The sequence below is a fragment of the Hevea brasiliensis genome, chromosome 11, assembly GCF_030052815.1.
Source record: "Hevea brasiliensis isolate MT/VB/25A 57/8 chromosome 11, ASM3005281v1, whole genome shotgun sequence".
Taxonomy (NCBI): Eukaryota; Viridiplantae; Streptophyta; class Magnoliopsida; order Malpighiales; family Euphorbiaceae; genus Hevea; species Hevea brasiliensis.
This window is the reverse complement of record NC_079503.1, coordinates 9,308,000-9,328,743: the sequence shown is the minus strand read 5'-3', so window position 1 is coordinate 9,328,743 and position 20,744 is coordinate 9,308,000. Positions and strand designations below refer to the sequence as shown.

Below are 20,744 nucleotides of genomic sequence, written 5' to 3'. Positions count from 1 at the left end.
CGTGCATAAGAAATAGGGAGAAAAGCACAGAAGATTTTAATTCTAAAAGCAACTTTTATAACATCTCAGACACACATCAACACCCAAAAAAGGAAAAAAAACAACATAGCCAAACACACTGCTCATAGTCATAGTCCATAGATGGTACACAATAATACTCCTCAAGCAATCTTAACCTCAATGGTCTTGGGCTTCTTGGGCTCCGGCGGTGGCAACTTCTCCACAGTGACAGTCAAAACCCCATCCTGGCAGACCGCCGAAATGTCATCAGCATTAGCATTTTCAGGCAGCACAAACTTCCTCATAAACTTGCCTAACCTTCTTTCCATCCTCACATACTTAGCATCTTCCTTCTCCTCTTCACGCTTCCTCTCTCCGCTGATCAGCAACACATTGTCATCCTCCACCTGGACCTTAATGTCCCCAGATTTCAACCCTGGCATGTCGATGATAAACACATAGGAGTTGGGATACTCTTTGACGTCAGCCGGAGTTGAAGCCATGGCCTTCGCGTCCCTTACATAAGTACGAGTCGGCGCGTTGAATGACTTTTCGGCTTCATCGGTCGTGTCCATCAGATGGTGGATGGTGGAAAGGAGGGGTGATTGGAGATCCAACAACCTAATATCCATTGCTCTTTTCTTCAATCAAAGATTTTATCACCAGCAGGGAACAGAAGCTTCCTTTTCCTTCTTCAGCAGACGTATTTCGTACTTGGCGATGGGGACGGAGAGCGTCGGAGAATTTATAGAGTGGCCATGGGGGAGTGGGTTTCAAAAGGAAGTTTCTGGAGGAAAGTGGAGAATGAGGAAAGCTTCCAGGAGGTTCCATTACGAGTCTGGAAGGTTATGGAAGAAGTAAGAAGGATTCATTGCCTGGCTAATAGTAACTGTTTCCGACATTGTTTTTGTAATAATCTTTGTAGTTCCAGATCCAAGTAAGCCAATCCATATGCATGGGTTATGAGAATTGCCTTAGAAAGGGCTGGGTTCACTCCTCTGTAGCCCATTAAGAAAGTTCCAAACTGAACTCCCACATGGAGATAAATAGCTGAGAAAAGCCCTGTTAATCCACGACTCCCAGGTGTTTGTTGCAGGCCCATTCCACTACATCAACTCTGGTCATATAGGATACCTCCATTGCTATTACATTAGATAAACGCCCAAAACACCCTGACACGCAGATACAAAATTTATCCCACTTATTGAATACACGTATCACATGTTTGTATTTATATTTTAGGTACCAAATTCAGGCGATATAAACTTAACAGTTAAAAACTTAAAATAGCAGAAAAAAAAAAAAAACATAATCAGTCTTAAATTCTTGGGGAAAAAAAAAAGCTACATGTGAAGAAAATTATTTAGTACGGAAATTAAACTTTGGCCCGATTCATCATAACCGAAAGTGAAGATCCCTCCTTTCTTATAATCCCTCTCGCAAACTTGACAAATCTTGAGCAGAAGGCGAACGGAGTGGCCTACAAGAAGAATGCCCAACAATGCAAATGCTACCATGCCTATAGCAACTAGCACACGAATAAGAGTATCATCAGGACTAGAGACAGCAGATAGGGAGATTGAGAATGTTAATAACGTAGATGTAATAGCGATCTACACGATTACCATCAGAATCCACATAAAAAACTTCCACCTAAAAGGTAAAACAAATAATATAAAAAAAAATGTGAGTTTGAAAATATTTACTAAAAAGGGGTGAGATACGCTGAGCTGGAGCAGGACGCTAATTATAATAGCGTTTTTAAGATTCGAACACAATTTATAATAGCGTCCGCATCAAAATTTTTAAAGGAAAGCTGAACGCTATTCAAAATAGCGTCCAACTTTCCTTTAAATAATAAAAGTTTAATTAAAAAAATTTAAAGGTTGAACGCTACTTATAGTAGCGTCCAACATTTTTTTTTTAATTTTTAATTATTTTATTTTATATTTTAAATAAAATATAAATATTATTTTAATAAATAAAATTATAATATATAATATTATATATTATAATATTTGTATTATAAATATTATTTTTAATTTAAAATTTAATAAAATAAATAATTAAAATTAAAAAAATAAATAATTAAAAAAATTTAAGAAAAGTTGAACGCTACTTAAATAAAATTATAATAATTAATATTATATATTATAATATTTTTATTATAAATATTATTTTTTAATTTAAAATTTAATAAAATAAAAAATTAAAATTAAAAAGATAAATAATTAAAAAGATTGAAGAAAAGTTAGACGCTACTTATAGTAGCGTCCGACTTTTCTTTAAATTTATTAATTAATTATTAATTATTATAATTTTATTTATTAAAATAATATTTTTTAATTTTTTAATTTATTTAAAATATAAAATAAAATAATTAAAATTTTAAAGAAAAGTTGGACGCTACTATAAGTAGCGTACAACTTTTCTTCAATCTTTTTAATTATTTATTTTTTTATTTTATTAAACTTTAAATTAAAAAATAATATTTATAATAAAAATATTATAATATATAATATTATATATTATAATTTTATTTATTAAAATAATATTTATATTTTATTTAAAATATAAAATAAAATAATTAAAAATTTTAAAAAAAAGTTAGACGCTATTTTTTCTTAATTAATTTTTTATTATTTAAAAAAAAACTGGACACTACTTTAAATAGCGTCCAGCTTTGCTTTAAAAATTTTGATGTGAATACTATTATAAATAGCATTTGAACCTTAAAAACATTATTATAATTAGCGTTCCGCTGTAACTCAGTATATCTCACCCATTTTTTATAAATATTTTCAAACTCATATTTTTTTGATATTATTTTATTTTCGATTATACTTTTTTTGTCAAAAGCCCTGTTAGTTACAGGATCACACTGGTGGATGATAGAAAACCTGTTGTATTGTAGATAACCATCAGAGTACATCGTCTTGGGCACTTATCAACCATTATAAAGCGGCCTGCACTATGTGACACTGACTCTGGTGTTGACACTTGTAAGTCCTCTTGCCAAACTCCTCCAGGTGGGTTAATTGCAGCTTGGAAAGCCATGGTTGCTATTAGTGATACCACCACCATTAGTGCGCTCCTCTTTTGTTCCAACCAGCTTTTCTTCCTGCTGGGATGCTTTTTTAGTCTTCTCACTTGAGGACGTAAATATGTAATGTTTGCTTTTACATGTTGAGAAGCCAATTCTATTGAGGTAATATCACTTGTATGCTCAAGGAAATCCTCACTTTGTTCCTCTGTCATATTTAAAATATCCAGTGCTGTGTAGCTGTTCCTTTCATTCTGATCAACCTTTGCTTTCTTGATCAATAAACTTATGATCTGAAGAATATCATGAACAAGTAATACACACCCATGAATTTCAATCACGAAGAGAATTTTAATCTTTCTTCTAACTTATTTCATCGCTATATATATATATATATATATATATATATAATTCTCCAATGGAAGGGATGATCAAGAAAGTCGACCTTATTACAAGGGCGAGGTGGTGTTGATCCATACCTCACCTTGTTTACCAGTTATTGCTAGTTGCAAGGCAGTGATGTCACTACCATCTTTCAAATTCACAAAATCATCATCATTTATCCTTTCCAGCAAGAACTTCAAAGCATCCAGTTGGTGGTGTTGTACACAAAGATGCAAAATGGTCTCACCACATCTCCCCCGCAGTTGAACTGCCTCAAGTTTAGCCTGAACCAGCTCTTGCAAGACCTCAAATCTCCCTTTATTGACTGCCACATGTAGAGGACTTCTACCATTCCGGTCTTGAAAGAGACGAGTTTGAGGATTTACCAACAACATGGCTTTTACAACTTGAAGGTGTGCCCATTCGCTGTTGCCAAGTGAAGTGGAGTTTGTCCTTGGAAATCTACTTCTTCAGCAAATTGGGGCTTTCGATTTAGGATCTCCTTGGCGAATTCCAAATGTCCAAGCATGGAAGCAATGTGCAAAGGCGTCTCCGTGAAACAGCTTGCGATAAATCTATCGAGAACAAGTGCATCTTCACGAATCAAGCTAAGCAAGGATGTTACGCACCCTTTTACACGTACTTCGTAGAGCTTTATCTGTTGACAATTTAAACTTGTTACCGTTAGCTTTAATTATTGTTAAATTAACTTATATTTTGTAAATAGGAAAATAAGTAATCTGCAGAATTTTTCTTTTTTTTCTGTTAGAGCATTATTAGGAGTCTTTTTCTAGTTGTTGACCATTTAATTGTACTGGCGGAAATATGGGAGCACGTTGCCAAAGGCTTCCTATTTTCTAGTTTTGTTTGTTGAGTTTTCATATATAAAAATGGTGCTTGGTCAGTGTTAAAGATCATCACCACAAAAAGAGTTAAATTAATTGTGTTGTTCTCTTGATTACTTTCCCAATTGTTTCGATATTTGGTATCAGAGCCTGGCTGATCAAGGCCTGAAACATGTCTCATCTTGAGATTGAGAGAGCAAGGAGAGAGAGAGAGCTAAAAGAAAGAGAGGATGCTGCCAGCAATGCTTCAAATAGAGAAAGCGTGTCGAGTCAAGAGAAGGAGGGCTCGATTACGCTAAAATATCCCATGTTGACAAAGAGTAATTATGCAGCATGGGCTATTAAAATGGAAGTATTTATGATAGCTCAAGGTGTCTGGGAGCCAATTGAGTCTGAAGGTCCAGTTGATCAACGAAAGGACAAGATGGCATTGGCGGCCATCTATCAAGGTATAGGTGAGGATACCTTGCTTCAACTAGGGGCCAAGAAGACAGCTAAGGAGGCATGGAATATGCTCAAAATTAAGAACCAAGGCGCAGAAAAGGTGAAGGAGGTTAGAACTCAAACCTTATGGAGAGAGTTCGAGGCACTGGGGATGAGTGATTCAGAGACAATAGATGATTTCTCTGGAAAACTCACCATTATTGTCAATAAATTAAGAAGTCTTGGTAATATAGTTGAAGATGAGAAGGTGATTAAGAAGTTGTTACGTTCTTCTTCCTCAAAATTTCTGCAGATAGTTTCCGCTATAGAGGAATTTAGTGATCTGAAAACCAAATCAGTAGAGGAGGTAATTGGATCACTAAAAGCTCATGAAGAACGATTGCTTGGTTGTGGAGGCAATTCGGCTGAAACAGTTCTTCTCACTAGAGCTGAATGGAAGGCCAGAGAGGAGGGAAGCTCTTCCAAGAAAGCTCAAAATGATAATGGTGAAAGAGGAGGCAGAGGTCGAGGCCGAGGACGCGGCCGTGGTAGAGGAAGGAGTAACAGTGATTCAAGAAGAACCGGTGATGATGAGACGAAGCCACAGAAGAAAGACAAAAGCAAAATCAGGTGTTATAGTTGCGGCCAAATGGGACATTATGCTGTAGAATGCCCATCGGAAGAATGGGAAGAGAAGGCCAATTTAACACAAGAAGAAGAAGAGGAAACCTCCTTGCTGTTAATGGAAACAGTAACCCTCAATTCATCTCAAAAGGAAGTGAAGGAAGTGGAGTCTTTTTTGTTGATGCTGGAAACGTGTGAGCTCGAGGTGATACAACAAATGGAGCCAGAAATTGCAATGGTAAATGAAGTCGTGAAACAGCAGCCACCCAAAGACGGCGAAGAGACCACTTGGTATTTTGATACCGGAGGCAGCAACCACATGTCAGGTGATAAATTTTGCTTTCAAGAATTAGATACTTCAATTACAGGAAGAGTAAAATTTGGGGATGGCTCAGTTATTGAAATCTATGGACGAGGATCAATACTTTTCAAATGCAAAAATGAAGAGCATTTGATTCTGTCCGAAGTATACTATATTCCAAAACTTAAAAGCAATATTCTGAGTCTTGGACAACTTGACGAAAATGGTTGCAAAATCATAATTGAAGGTGGTTTCATGAAAGTCTATGACAGATTGAAGAATCTGATTGTTAGAGTTGAAAAAAAGTCAAATAGATTATATGTGGGCAAACTTCGACTTGCTAAAGAAATTTGTCTCATGACAAAGCTGGAAGAACAAGGATGGCTATGGCACGCCAGATATGGTCACCTCAATTTTCACTCCTTAAAGAAGCTGTCCAGCAAGGGAATGGTAGATGGAATGCCCAAAATCAATCAATCTGCTCAAATCTGTGATGGGTGCATAATCGGTAAGCTTCATAGATCACCATTTCCACAGAAAGCTACTTTTAGAGCAAAGGAGCCACTTGAACTCATCCATGGAGATCTGTGTGGACCGATTTCGCCACCCACATGCGGAGGTAACAAATATTTTATGTTGTTAGTTGATGATTTCTCACGATTTATGTGGGTTTATATGTTGAAGAGTAAGGATGAGGCTCTACCATTGTTTAAGAAGTTCAAATTGAGAATTGAGACTGAAAAAGAAAGAAAATTGAAGGTTTTCAGAACAGATCGCGGAGGAGAATTCATGTCTATTGCTTTCAAAGAATTCTGCGAAAATGAAGGATTACAAAGACACCTCACAGCACCATATTCACCACAACAAAATGGTGTGGTGGAGCGACGAAATCAAACAGTTATTGAAATGGCCAGAAGCATGCTTAAGAGCAAGGAGATGCCAGCAAATTTTTGGGGAGAAGCAGTTAAAACAGCGGTGTACATCCTGAACAGAGCACCAACAAGGAGCACTGAAAATTCAACACCATATCAGCTGTGGTTCGAAAGAATTCCAAAAGTACAGCATATGAGGGTTTTTGGTTGCATTGCACACGCAAAAAATTTTCCACATCCTCTCAAATTAGCCGATAGGAGTGTGAAGACAATCTTGCTTGGTTATGAGGAAGATTCCAAGGCGTACAGGTTGCTGGATCCTTTGAAGAACAAAATCATCGTGAGTCGAGATGTAGTGTTCGAGGAAGATAAGAGCTGGTGCTGGACAGAAAGACAACATGACGTTGATACTGGGAAAATTTTCACTGTACATCATTCTAACGCAAGGGATAATGTTCCCAGTATCAACGAAAATCAAGACAATCCCGGACAAAATTCACCATCAACTCCTTCAACTCCAGCCACGACATCATCCTCAGATTCCACATCATCCTCAGATTTCTCGACTCCAAGAAAATATAGATCTCTACAAGAAATCTATGATGAAACAAGAGAGGAGGTTGGGCTTTGTTTTCTCTCCATCGAAGAACCAGCCTCCTATGAAGATGCTGCCAGAAATGTGAATTGGAGATTGGCAATGCAACAAGAAATACAATCCATAGTGCAGAACAGAACCTGGGAGCTAGCAGATTTACCGTCGGGTCACAAAGCAATTGGTTTGAAGTGGATTTACAAACTAAAGAAGAATCCAAAAGGTGAAATAGTAAAGCACAAAGCGAGGCTCGTAGCAAAAGGGTATGCGCAGAAGTTTGGAATCGATTATAGTGAGGTGTTTGCACCTGTGGCTCGACTTGAAACAGTGAAATTGGTGATAGCTTTTGCTGCCAACAAGATGTGGGAAATTCACCATATGGACGTCAAAACAGCTTTCTTGAACGGTGAAATTGAAGAGGAAGTATATGTAACACAGCCTGAAGGTTTCAGCAGTGAAGAATATCCGTACAAAGTCTTAAAACTTCACAAGGCTTTATACGGATTAAAACAAGCACCGAGGGCATGGTACTCCAAACTCGACAAATGTCTGAAATCTCTTGGTTTTACAAAATGTCCTCAAGAACATGCATTGTATCAGAAAGATCAAGGTGATAATGCTATGATAGTTGGTGTTTATGTTGATGATTTGATCTTGACAGGTTCCAATCAGCTTGTCATTAATCAATTTAAGCAAGATATGCAATGCAAGTTCGAGATGAGTGACTTGGGTTTACTTAGCTACTACCTTGGCATCGAGGTAAAACAAAATCAAAGAGAAATCACTCTTTGTCAAACTGCATATGCTAAGAAAATCCTAGAAAAGCTTGGAATGGGGGAGTGCAACCCTTGCCAAATTCCAATGGAACCGAGAACCAAAATGAGTAAGTTTGGAAATGGAGAGCCTTCAGTTGATGAAACGCAGTATAGAAGTGTCATTGGGAGTCTCAGATATTTGGTGCATACCCGGCCTGATCTCGCATATTCAGTTGGAGTCATGAGCAGATATATGGAAGCTCCAAACACATCACACTTGGATCATAAAGCAAATTCTCAGGTATGTGAGGGGAACTTTGAATTATGGTTGTGTTTATCAGAAAGGACAGTCGAGCCTAGAGCTTGTTGGTTTCAGCGATAGTGATATGGCAGGCGACATCGACGATAGAAAGAGCACTACTGGAGTAATTTATTTCTTAGGAAATAATCCCATAACATGGGTTTCTCAAAAGCAAAAAATAGTGGCTCTTTCATCTTGTGAAGCTGAATATATAGCAGCTACAGCAGGAACTTGTCAAGGAGTTTGGCTTGGACGAGTACTGAGTAATATCAGTAAAGAGAAGGTGACTGCCACAATGAAAGTCGACAACAAATCTGCAATAGCACTAGCAAGGAATCCCGTTTATCACGACAGAAGTAAGCATATCGAAACCCGTTATCATTTTATTCGAGAATGCTTACAGAATGGAGACATTAAAGTGGAGCATGTGAAGACAGAATTGCAGCTTGCAGATATGTTAACAAAACCACTCGCAAGACAGAGGTTTGCAGAACTGCGTAAGAAGATTGGAGTGGAAGACATTTCAAAGTTTGGGTAACAAGTTTAGAGGAGTGATTGTTGGCAATTTAAACTTGTTACCGTTAGCTTTAATTATTGTTAAATTAACTTATATTTTGTAAATAGGAAAATAAGTAATCTGCAGAATTTTTCTTTTTTTTCTGTTAGAGCATTATTAGGAGTCTTTTTCTAGTTGTTGACCATTTAATTGTACTGGCGGAAATATGGGAGCACGTTGCCAAAGGCTTCCTATTTTCTAGTTTTGTTTGTTGAGTTTTCATATATAAAAACGGTGCTTGGTCAGTGTTAAAGATTATCACCACAAAAAGAGTTAAATTAATTGTGTTGTTCTCTTGATTACTTTCCCAATTGTTTCGACATTATCCTCATTCAACCTATTGTGCATCTTCATGAGTGCACATCTAAAGCAACAATCTCTATATATTCAAACCTTTACTACAACAACTAAGAGGAATGATGCAGGTTTGAGGTTTCCTCTAAAATAAGGAGCTACATAATGCAAATGACAAACATCAGACAAAAAAAAATTCCCAGGATTTTCATAATATTCTAGTTCATATTCCTAAAACATATCGAGCAATTGGATTATCTCATCGTATTCCTTCCAACATATTTCTCATGGGAACACTTCTCAGCAGGATCCAATAAGCTCCAACGACAAAAATGTTGGATTGTAATTGTCTGTTTAGAAATAGCTAGTGCGGACATCGCAATAGATAGACCTTCAAACTTTTCCTAGAAAAAAGTGAGGATTATATATTCTCATCGTGCATATAGAAAAAACAATTTTCATGTACACATATTTATTGTGTATAATTTTTTTTGTTATCAAAATTTTTACATTATTATTCAAATATGAAATTTTTTATGTGCATGTATTTTAAATAAAATTGTTATTTATAGCTTATTGTAAAAATTATTTAGCATACACGAAATATACATCCATATATGGTACGATGAAAAAATTATAGTATTATAATTTTATAAATTGATAGATTAAAGTGAATAATTAGGGATAATTTTTCTAATAGAAAATAATTATGTGCGTATTTTCATATTCATTATATATAATGTGTTGCTTTTTATTTTTTTTTAACTTTATAATGTTAATTTATTAAGTAAAATATATTTTGTTATAGATAAAGTCACTTTAAATTACTCTAGAATAGGTAATAAATAGTGATTATGATAAATTTAATTATTAAATAATTAAAAAGAGATAAAATTTTAAAATTAAATATTAAAAAAAATAAAGTTGAAATTGCAAAGGTTCAATAAATTGAAAGAAGATTTCATAATTTAAATTCATTTATCCTCACATTCTAAATTTTTCTTAATAAAAAAAATAAAATTTATTTCTCCATAAAGAAAAGTTATATCTATTAAATTTATAACAATTAATAAAGATTATATTAAATAATATATTTCAAATATTAATAAAAGAAATATTAAGTTGCCTCTAAATAATCCCGTCCATCCATTCACATATAAATTAGCGTATGGAGATAGACCATTCCTTTTTTTTTTAATTGTTATTGTTGAATGACTTTTTAATAATTATTAAGTAGAAATTGGTTTTCTTAATTAATTAAGAGATGAATTTATTCTTAAATTAAGAGATGAGCTATGAATAGGGTTTTTACATAATTAATATATATAATACACTTATAGCAACAATATCAAGAAGTTAAGTTCATCTCAACTCAAATCTTAACAAAATGTTTGAGTTGATCTGTTCCCACCTTGCTCCTCCTAAATACTACACCATATCTCATATGGAAAAGGGGTTAACATAAACTAATTGTTTGGGAAAATTTATATAATGAAATGTTTCATTGTAATAGTTAATTGTGATATCCGCACATGTCAGACTTTCCAAAATCTTTTTTGTTACTTTTTAAACTTGTATTGGTGTACAAATAATGCAGGGTTTAAACGCCATCCTACATCCTATCTCCGGTCATTCCGTGGGTGTTCTTGTCTCCAAGGCAGGAGCCGAAATTCCACAATGGCCGTACCAGCCAAGTCCCTCTTGCCCAAATAGGAAATCCGAAGCGTGTTCACTCTTCAGAGTCCTTGGTACTTGCAGTGCTGCAAGAACTCGCATCAGACCAGCTAAAAAGGGAAGAACTTTCACTTGATGAATCCACAGGATGGAATATCCAATCATCTGGATCAAGCAAATTACTGCCAGCAAAATCATCTGTAGTCGTCCAGTAGGGGTATTTGCCACGCTTCTGTTGTGCCTTTAAATGGTCAGTGCTTGGACAGTGGCAGTTATTCCTACCCTGTGAAGTACTGAGGCGGGAAGCAACAGTTTCTTCCAAGTCCCTTTTCTCGGACTTCACCCCATGAGTCTCTACATTACTCTTCTAATAAGACCCTCTCCAATTCTACAGGCATTACCATGCTGTCATTAATCCCAAACAATTCACCATGGGCTGTCTTTATGTAACAGACATAATGACTGTAGTGAACAACCACCGCGTAAACACTGAAGTGATCAGGGGATTTATCACCTTTTCCACACATGTATGGAGCTATTAATAGGGTTGGCATGACTTTTACGGACTGCTTGCTACGGCAGTTGGTCTCTGATCTCCTTGGCTATCAGCGACTTATACCTAGACTGTTCCTCTCAACACCCTTTCAAACAGAGAGCAATATAAAGCGAATCCAAATGTTAACCAGCTTTAGAGAATCCTCTCTCTCATAAATGGCGGACAGCCATCCAAATCCCAAATTTCCCCTGGTTAGTCACTGTGCTTACTCTCTCAACCCTCTTCTCGCTGTCTCAGAGACTTAGATCTCGCCTCCCCTTTCTCCTTCTTCTTCTTTTTTATTATTCTTTTTCGATGCATGATTGAAGCTATTTATTCTTCTTCTTTATATATGTATAATATAACCTAACTTGAAAGACTAAAGCAAAGCTACATTTTCTCTCCCAGGCTCCTAGCAACAATCGATAATCAAAAATTGATTCCAAACACTCTAGAAACTAAAACAAATGAATAATAGCAACTAGGGTATCTTGATTTCATTTGGACTTGATTCAATTTAATTTATATTAATTGACAATATAAATTTAATTACCAATTGCAAGGATGACTAATCCTAAATTAATCAATCTCTTCTTTAAGATAAATTGAAAATATTAATTAGAACATTTTAGCTATTTCCCAATAGCTATAACAAACCCTAATCAATTCAATAAGGTCTATGATTATTCAAGCAAAATTCCCACATGTTAAAATTTTCATTCCCAATCCAATTTTATTTTTATGAGCTCTAATTATTCAATCTAATCTCTGATCTTACTTATCGACCAATGATAAAAAAATCATTCAAAAATCTCAAAAGACATTCAAAAGCATTAATCTCAATAATAAGATTTTTGCAATGGTAAAGAAAATCAATTCAATAAAATTAAATCAACTAAGAACACTAGCTAAGAGTTTAGTTACGTTCAACATGGCAAAAGATCCAAACACTAATTTGTTTGATTTAATAATCATAGTTCTCATCCTAACAATGAATTTAACAATGATGAAATCAAAATAAAGAGGGAGAAGAAGAAAAACTCTGTAGAGAATGAAATTAAGTGCAATCAATTAAACAAATCATATATTATAAACCCAAATAAGTGATCAATATAAAATAAAAATCATATCCAAATTTCTCGATTATCCCTAGAATTTTATTAATCAAGAAATGGACCAAACAAAATAATAAGAAAAAAAATAAATAATACAAAAACATATAGAAATTTAATAGAGTTCAGTTATAGAATCTATGTTTATGGGCAAAAGCTATTAAAGAATTTCTACTAAGAAAATAAAAAATTTATAAAAATAATTGATTTATTCTCAATCCAATTGATCTACTACACTCAAATGTTACTCACACTACTCTCTTGGCTCAATTTGCTCTCTTTTTTACTCTTACTTCTCCACATTTATTTCATCAAATATATAACTCTAGAATAGCTAATTATAGGGAGAATATTAGCCCCCATATCTTACATGAAAAAATCATATCATAGTTTGTCCAAATCATTCGTTCAAAAATTGAGGAGATCTTACTTCTTCTCCAAAAGCCTAATCACCATAAATGTATTTCTTTAATGGGTGGAAAGTGGATAATTTAAGATATTATTCAACAGTACCCTTTAGAATAAACCAACATTTGCAAGTAATTTTCTATCAAATTAAGAAGAGGATAGACTGAAACCAAAATTAATTATGAACATATAAAATATTTGGCTCTCTATATGTAAAAGGAATACACGAAAAGTTGATATAGTTTCCACTATCCATATGCATCAATTCTGTATGTACTAGACAAATATGAGTACGAAGTGTATATATCACACACACATGTTTAGAAAAAAATTTAAAATACAATCGTTGTATGTACAACAGTTTTGTTATAGCTAGTACCAAGCGTATATATTACACTACCTGTTGTATATACAACGGTTGCATAAGATAACCATAAGGCAAAACCAACCCATACATGGTTTTAACTTCCGTTGTTCTAGGGATCAAAAAAGAAAAGCCTTCACAATACCTCAGATATCTCATAGTCATATATGCTGACCTCCTCCTGATTAATCTGAGAAAGACATCCATAGAAAGGATTTGGATCGATATCTAATAAAAGGGACTCAAGATCTCCTTGTTGATTCATCCATAAATCATCTGAAGTGTTGTCTTCCGTGTATGATTGACTTAGCCCTTCAGGAAAGGAGATCACTTGGTTGGGAAATTCGAATGAATCCAAGGTCGATGTTTCCAAGCTACTCTCAGGGTCTCCATGATCTTCAATACTAGAACTTGTAATAGTGAGTTTCTTATCAACCGTTTGTGGTTTAGAGATTATTGTTGGTGTTGTTGTTCCATTGCCAGTTAGCTCTTGAACAAGCCTCTTGAAGCTTGAGCTATCAGTGATGTAGACCTTAGGCCGCAAAACCTTTATCCAGCTGTTGAGTTGTTTTTTTTCGTTCTTAGATATTCTCGGAGATGCTTCACTTAGTTTCTTCCCCATAATCTCTTTGTTTTTAAGCTCTCGGGCCTCGGTTTCTTCGCTTAATAACGGAGGAGGATACTAGGTTTAAGCCCTTGATGATCGATGTGCTTGATGAGAAAGATACTATATATACAGGGCTACAAAGATTAAGTTCAAAGAAGCTGTTGTCTTTGTAGATGGTATAGGAAAAGAACAAATCACTATTCTTTAAAGTAAGGAAGGTGAAAATGACATTAATCATCTTCCAACCAATTTCTTAATACTTAGGAATTCATCCTAATTTCATTTATTTCTCTTAAATAAATTAATATGTTGGCCTTGCCTCAAAAGATACTTTAAAAATAAACACCTAAAATGTAAAACACTTTTAGGAGGCCAACTACCATCATGAGAAAACAGATTATCCCTAACTCACACTCAAAATCTAACTATAGTTGTATTCTATGGTTACTTGATTTCATGCAAATTATAATTATTTTGCAACACAAAATAAGAAAACTTAACATAAATTTACAATTTATTTCATGAAATTGTCATAAATTTTTTTTTTTTCATAAAGTAGTTAATTACGAAAATTTAAAGTTTTCTCATATTAAAAAAGCACATATAATTTATTTTTAAAAATCTAAAAAATAAATTATATGTTAAATTTTGTTAAAAAAAATTATCGAAATAGGTTTAAAGTTTATTAAATATTATTTATTAAATTTTTAAAAAAATTTTTATGCTTTTTATATGAAGAAATTTTAATTTTTTAAATTAATAAATTTTTCATAATTAATTATTTTATAAAAATCTCATGAGAAGTGTTGCAAATTTAATTTAAATTATTCAATTTTTCTTCTATTTTATTAGAATTAAGTAGTTATAAAAGACACCCTTACTGAAACTAAGTAATTATAGAAGACGCCTAACTATATAAAGAGCATATTACTCTTATTCTAAGCTTACATGGGATGTTAATAATTTTTATAATATTCTTTAACGTGCATGATAACCCTAAATGGAACAGATAAGCGTGTATGGAAATTAAGTTGTGAAGTCTCCTAATAAAAGAAAAGGAAAATGCTGGAATTTGTAATTTTGTGGAGGATGATGACGTGGAGCAGTTGATGGGGGCGGTTTGAGGTAAACAATTATAATAAATAATAGGGACATAATAATGCCGTGTATGAGAGGTAGAAGGGCATTGAAGGCACGCAGCTCACCAGGCAGGCAGGCAGGGGATGGTCACTTTCTTCTCTGTTTTTGATCCATGCATAACAAAATTACTCTTAACCTTCTTGGCTTTTTCTGTCTGTTTTAGGCCATAATAACACCAAATATTTCCCTCCAAAAACTCCCTTCACCTATACATTTTGAAAACTAAGCCTAATTAAATTGAATTCCCACGTAATTATATAATTTTTTACTTAGTTTTTATTTTTTAAAATTAAAATTAAATTCTTATAAAATTTTAATTTCAAAAAATATTATTAATTATAAATTATACTCAAAATCACAGTTTGCTCGGACAGTGATCCTGGAAATAATTATTTTTTTATGTACATTTAATATAAATTTAAATTTATATAAAAATAAATATAATTATCATTAAATTAAATATTTATATTAAAATATATATAAAATTAATTAAAATATTAATCTAATAATAAATAAATTCATTCTCATATAAACTCAAACTCTTCCTACACGCACTCTTTCTTTTATCAAGAAAACAACCTTAAATAAGATTATAAAATACTTAAATGAAGGATATTTTACCCTGCATTGCAAAATATAATTAAAGAAACATTATAAATAAGCAGCGACGCGTGGTCAACTTTTCCGTGTCCAGTAAAGTCAACGCGTCAACTTTATCTGGTCGGAGAAAATATATAAAGCCAAGGAAATGTTTGCGTGCGTGTTGGGGGGAGGATGGCAAATTGGCAATATCCCCTTCAGCACTTGGCTAAAATTGACATTGTATTGTAAAAAAAAAAAAAAAAAAAAAAAAAACAAAAAACAAAACCTTATATATATATATATATATATATATATATATATATATATATATATATATATATATATATATATAACTATATATATATATATATATAACTAAGTTCGAGCGTTCTACATGCAGGAACTAATACCATTTAAAATTTAATAAAAGATTAAATAAATTTAAAATTAAATTTTGAGTTAAATAAGCTCTTGTATTTTTTAATTAAATAAATTTATATTTAATAAAATATTTTTTAAATTTTACATATTAAAATTTATTTATTAATTTTAATTAAAATAAAATTAAAAAAATTGAAAAAATATCAACAAAAATTATTTAATATTAAAGTTATTTTTTATTTTATAATTTAAAAATAAAAAATAATATTTTATTATAAAAAAATAATATTTTATTAAGCATGAACTTATTTAGTCTTAATTAAAAATATATAGACTTATTTGATTCAAAATTTAATTTTAAACTTATTTAACTCTTAATAAAGCTTATTTAACCTTTTTTATTTAAATCTAAATCTGCAATCTGTTTATTAATTAATTAAGCTTAGGATATTTCATCAATTGAGCAGGCTTTCTACTTTTTGATGATCCTCTTGCATTTTGCAAAGAGACTGCTCACAGCTTATAGAAAAGCGTCGCTTGTTTTATGTTGAATAGGCCTTAGAGCATAGAAATGGGCCCGAAGGCCCACCTCCTGCCCCAACCCACAACCTTTCCTTGCTTGTAATTTTCTGTTGCTTGACTTGCTCTTCACAAATCATCAATTTGCCTTTCTTTACACGGCAAATTATTCCGTGAATACTAAGAAGTTGTAAATTGAACATTCACAGAAATTTAACCTTTTAGGCTCTATTTATTTTACATAAGAACTTTTTTTAGAAAATATTTTTTTATATTTTTTAATATTTATGACACTTAAATTAATGATTAAAGGAAAAATTAAGTTACTTTTAAAGAAAATAATCTATTTATTTTAAAAGAAGAAGTTATTTTTATTTTTTAAATTTTAATAATTTTATAGAGTATGAAAATACTTATAAATTTAAAAAAAAAGAAAACCTAATACATAAATTCACACCTCAACTATCTTAAGAGCTAATTGAAATTATTAAAATCAATAGTTAAAGCACAAGTAAGTTGGAGACATCTTACCTAAAGCATTGTATGGATAAATAAAAGACTTTATATCACTGAAAATGAAAATGTTGGCTTAGAAAATACATTATTTCCTCAATTATACTATAATGATGTAAGGCTGTTTTAAACCCATTTAAGTGATTTCTTTGGTATTTTTCTTAATGAAGGGACCGCCATATGCTAGCTTGTATTGACTTGAGTTAATAACAACAAAACACCACCTATCAATTAAAAATAATATATTATATTATTTAAAAAAAATAAATAAATATTTTCTCTATTAATTTTTATTTAGGACATTTGAGTTTTTTTTTTAATTATCTGTGTATTTAAAAGATTAAAGAATAAATTTTTTTTTTCAATTTTACCTTTTATTTTTATTGAATATAATAAATATTTATATAATGAATAATTATGTGAGATAAAGAGTAATTTAGTTAATTATTTATATGTTTTTATAAAAATGAGAATATTCAATTATTTTCTTAATTATCATGTAAAATTTAAATATATGATAGATAAAAATAAAAAGAGGGAATATATTATATATATTAATTGTAAAAATTAAAAAAAAAAATTAATGATTAGAAATAAAAAATTAGACATGTAAAAGATCAAAATAAAATATTAGTAATACATTAATTTTCCTCTAGATAATTTAGAGGATAATTTATATAAAGGCCTAATATACAATGTGTAAGTATAATATTAAATTAATAAAACCTATCATATCAATTATGAATGAAAAATAAAATTAGTTAACTTTAAAAGAATATATTATGCCCACAGACAACATATATCATTGCCCATTGGTAATATTTTCTCTTATTTTAATTAAGCAAGCTATTTTTATTTTAGTCTTTTATTTTTATAATGCCTTTATTATTAGAGAAAAGGCCAAAACGGCAAGGGAGGGACGGCCCCTCCGAATTCAAAATATATTTTTTATATATATAATTTCCACTAATATTCTTTTTTAAATTGAGAATTTATAAAAAAAATTTAAAAATTAATAAATTTTAATTTAATAATATTTAATTGATTTAAGTGATTGTAAGGCCTCCGATTCTAATATACTCGGACCTAATTATAAAAAAGAAAAAAATGGTCAATCTCGAAAGAGAAAATGCTTTGGTTCATGTCATCGTGCAAGAAAAATGGTCAGGAGAAACAGAAGAACAGTTTGAAAATGGATAATGGGCATTGAAATTGGCACAACGTTTAGCCTACAAGATCAAAGAAAAGAGAGCCGCCGCCAAGCACAAGCACAAGCGAGCGCTTCCTGTTTTCATTTTCTTGATTTTCTGATACCTGAAGCTCAGAGGCGTTACGTATTGACCACCCACAGAGTTTCCAGTAATAAATTAATCAAACAAAACTCAAACTTAAAATCAGAGGGCTCACAAATACTGTTAGCAGCTTTAATAAGCCTTTAACCGGCTTAAATCTGGAAAGTTACTCGATATGATAACGGACACGTGTCCTCTTTCCTCGATCCTCCAAACTCTTGCTAAAATCCATGGTCTTGTCCCCCCTCCTCTCTCTATCTCTCTCTCTCCATCCTCTATTAACGAACGACCCATTTCGCTTTCTGTCCTGCCCTCTTCTTCTTTTTTTCTCTCTTCCGCTCTGTGATCTGCTTGCTTGCTTTCTTTCTTTCTTTCAGAGATGGAAGCGGTGAAGACGGTGATATGCTCTTGAATCTCTCTGGTAAGGATTGAAAATATCACTATTGATTTGGGTTTTTCATAGCAAGTAAATGTTTGACCCTTTTATGGTGATCCACGTGCGTTCTCTATTCTGGCTGAGCAGAAGGAAAAAGGCAAAATACCCAACAAAATCACTTACCCAACCTATCTCTGAGTGATTCAAGTTGGCTACCAATTTCTTCCATACTTTTCATTTCCTCAAGACTCTGAATTTCTCTTTGTCCTTTTTCATATTTAGCTTCGTTGGGAACTAATAATAGAATAGTAGTTGATACTCGGATTTTCTTGAACTGAGTTTAGTTAAGTGAGATTTTGCAAGATTAACAGTATTCATTACTATTAGAGCTAAGCGAATAGGAGTAGTTTTGCTTTGTGATTGATTCCAAAACAGCAATAGTTAGAATTTAGAGGAGGAAAGAGGACTCTTTCTGTAGATTGATTTGTGGTGTAGAAGTGGCTAAAATGAGTCTGAGTGCGGCCGAGAATGATTCGGCATCGGAGATTCATATACCAGCAGAGATTGATTGGCATATGCTTGATAAATCCAGGTTTTTCTTTCTTGGAGCTGCTTTATTTTCCGGTGTATCAGCTGGACTTTACCCTGTTGTTGTTTTGAAGACTAGGCAACAGGTTTCTCCAACTCAAATTTCGTCCGTCAAATTGTCCTTTTCCATTATGCGTCATGAAGGGGTGAGAGGTTTCTATAGGGGTTTTGGTACCTCTTTGATGGGAACTATCCCAGCAAGAGCCCTTTACATGGCAGCACTCGAGGTGACCAAGAGCAGTGTTGGGACTGCAACTGTTAGATTAGGATTCTCTGATACTCAAGCAACAGCTATAGCCAATGCTGCTGCTGGGTTGAGTTCAGCTATGGCTGCACAGGTGGTTTGGACTCCAATTGATGTTGTGAGCCAAAGGCTCATGGTTCAAGGTTGCAACAGTAGCAATAGCAAGATTAGCAAGAACATGATCCCCAGTTGGGATTCGTGTGTATATAGGAATGGCATCGATGCATTTCGAAAGATTTTGCGTGCAGATGGTCCAAGTGGGTTGTATAGAGGGTTTGGGATATCAATATTGACTTATGCACCATCCAATGCAGTTTGGTGGGCATCTTACTCTGTGGCACATAGGCTTATTTGGGGTGGAATCGCTTGCTCCACAAATAAAAAGGAAGAGAGTTCTGTAAATGGTAGAGGCTTTGGTTATAGGCCTGATTCAAAGGCAATGGTGGCAGTGCAGGGGTTATGTGCAGCCATGGCTAGTGGGGTTTCAGCTATGATTACCATGCCACTTGACACTATTAAGACACGCATGCAGGTTTTGGATGGAGAGCAAAATGGAATAAGACAGCCATTGACTGTTATACAAACAGTTAAAAATCTGGTCAAGGAAGGTGGATTTGCGGCTTGTTATAGAGGATTGGGGCCAAGATGGGTTTCAATGTCTATGTCTGCAACAACAATGATCACTACGTACGAATTCTTGAAACGGTTATCTACTAAGAGAAGAGAGGGCTTCAGCTCATGACTCCAGGGAGCAGCAAAAGACAACAGAGAAACCTTTTCCCACTGGAAGTCCGTCCCATTTTTGTTGCTCCATTCCTCATTTGTCTCAAATGGCCTGCTTGCCAAACGGGCTTATCGATGTCAATTCTGTTTCTTTCTCTCTTTCTTGTCAATTGTGGGGGAGATCATTGCAAATCAATGTACACTATTATAGTAATAGCAAGGCATTTTCTTCATTTCCTCTTTTATTTGACATTCTAAAAGAATTATGCTTATCCTGTGCAAGGAGAATGCTTTTCATGGCTAGCAGGCTTAAAGATACTATGTTTGTTGAGAATTAAGATGAAGAATTCACTAGATTGAGATGGTTTTTCGTTCTTTCTGTAGAATTGAAGTCTCAGACGTGTAAAAGATGATGAAGTGGAAATGGCTTAAAAGCTAGTTTAGTTTAGCCAGTTTTAGCTCCATTTACTTAAAAGAAAATTAAGAAATATAATTTCTTAAATTTAAAACTTAAAATAAGAAATCAAGTGGTAGCTGATGATTGGCTTGCATTTAAAATTCCAAACGTGCACGAGTTTTTCGCCTCATAGCATCCATTATTTTTTTTTTTTATTACTGCACATGGTTTTGTACTTTGATGATAGGTTTCTGTAGTGTAGACAAGCCAAATTGACAAAATAGTCAGTCCAAAACCAA

General features: G+C 33.1%; 2 protein-coding genes and 1 pseudogene across 2 annotated transcripts; 1 reads left to right on the top strand and 2 right to left on the bottom strand.

Annotated features, from left to right (window-relative positions):
- Positions 1 to 34: 34 nt before the first annotated feature.
- Positions 35 to 816, bottom strand: LOC110649502 (17.1 kDa class II heat shock protein). The gene has a single exon (XM_021804088.2). The coding sequence runs from the start codon at positions 630 to 632 to the stop codon at positions 162 to 164; it is 471 nt and encodes a 156-aa protein (XP_021659780.2). The 5' UTR covers positions 633 to 816; the 3' UTR covers positions 35 to 161.
- Positions 817 to 1,065: 249 nt separating this feature from the next.
- On the bottom strand, positions 1,066 to 4,446 carry LOC110649498 (ankyrin repeat-containing protein BDA1-like; annotated as a pseudogene).
- Positions 4,447 to 18,289: 13,843 nt separating this feature from the next.
- Positions 18,290 to 20,283, top strand: LOC110649501 (uncharacterized). Its single transcript, XM_021804087.2, has one exon. It carries the CDS (start codon positions 19,000 to 19,002, stop codon positions 20,065 to 20,067), a length of 1,068 nt encoding a protein of 355 aa, XP_021659779.2. The 5' UTR covers positions 18,290 to 18,999; the 3' UTR covers positions 20,068 to 20,283.
- Positions 20,284 to 20,744: the final 461 nt, after the last annotated feature.

Bases quoted from the DNA above. Each gene is read 5' to 3' on its own strand.
- LOC110649501 (XM_021804087.2), top strand. From the start codon at position 19,000: ATGAGTCTGAGTGCGGCCGAGAATGATTCGGCATCGGAGATTCATATA.
- LOC110649502 (XM_021804088.2), bottom strand. From the start codon at position 632: ATGGATATTAGGTTGTTGGATCTCCAATCACCCCTCCTTTCCACCATC.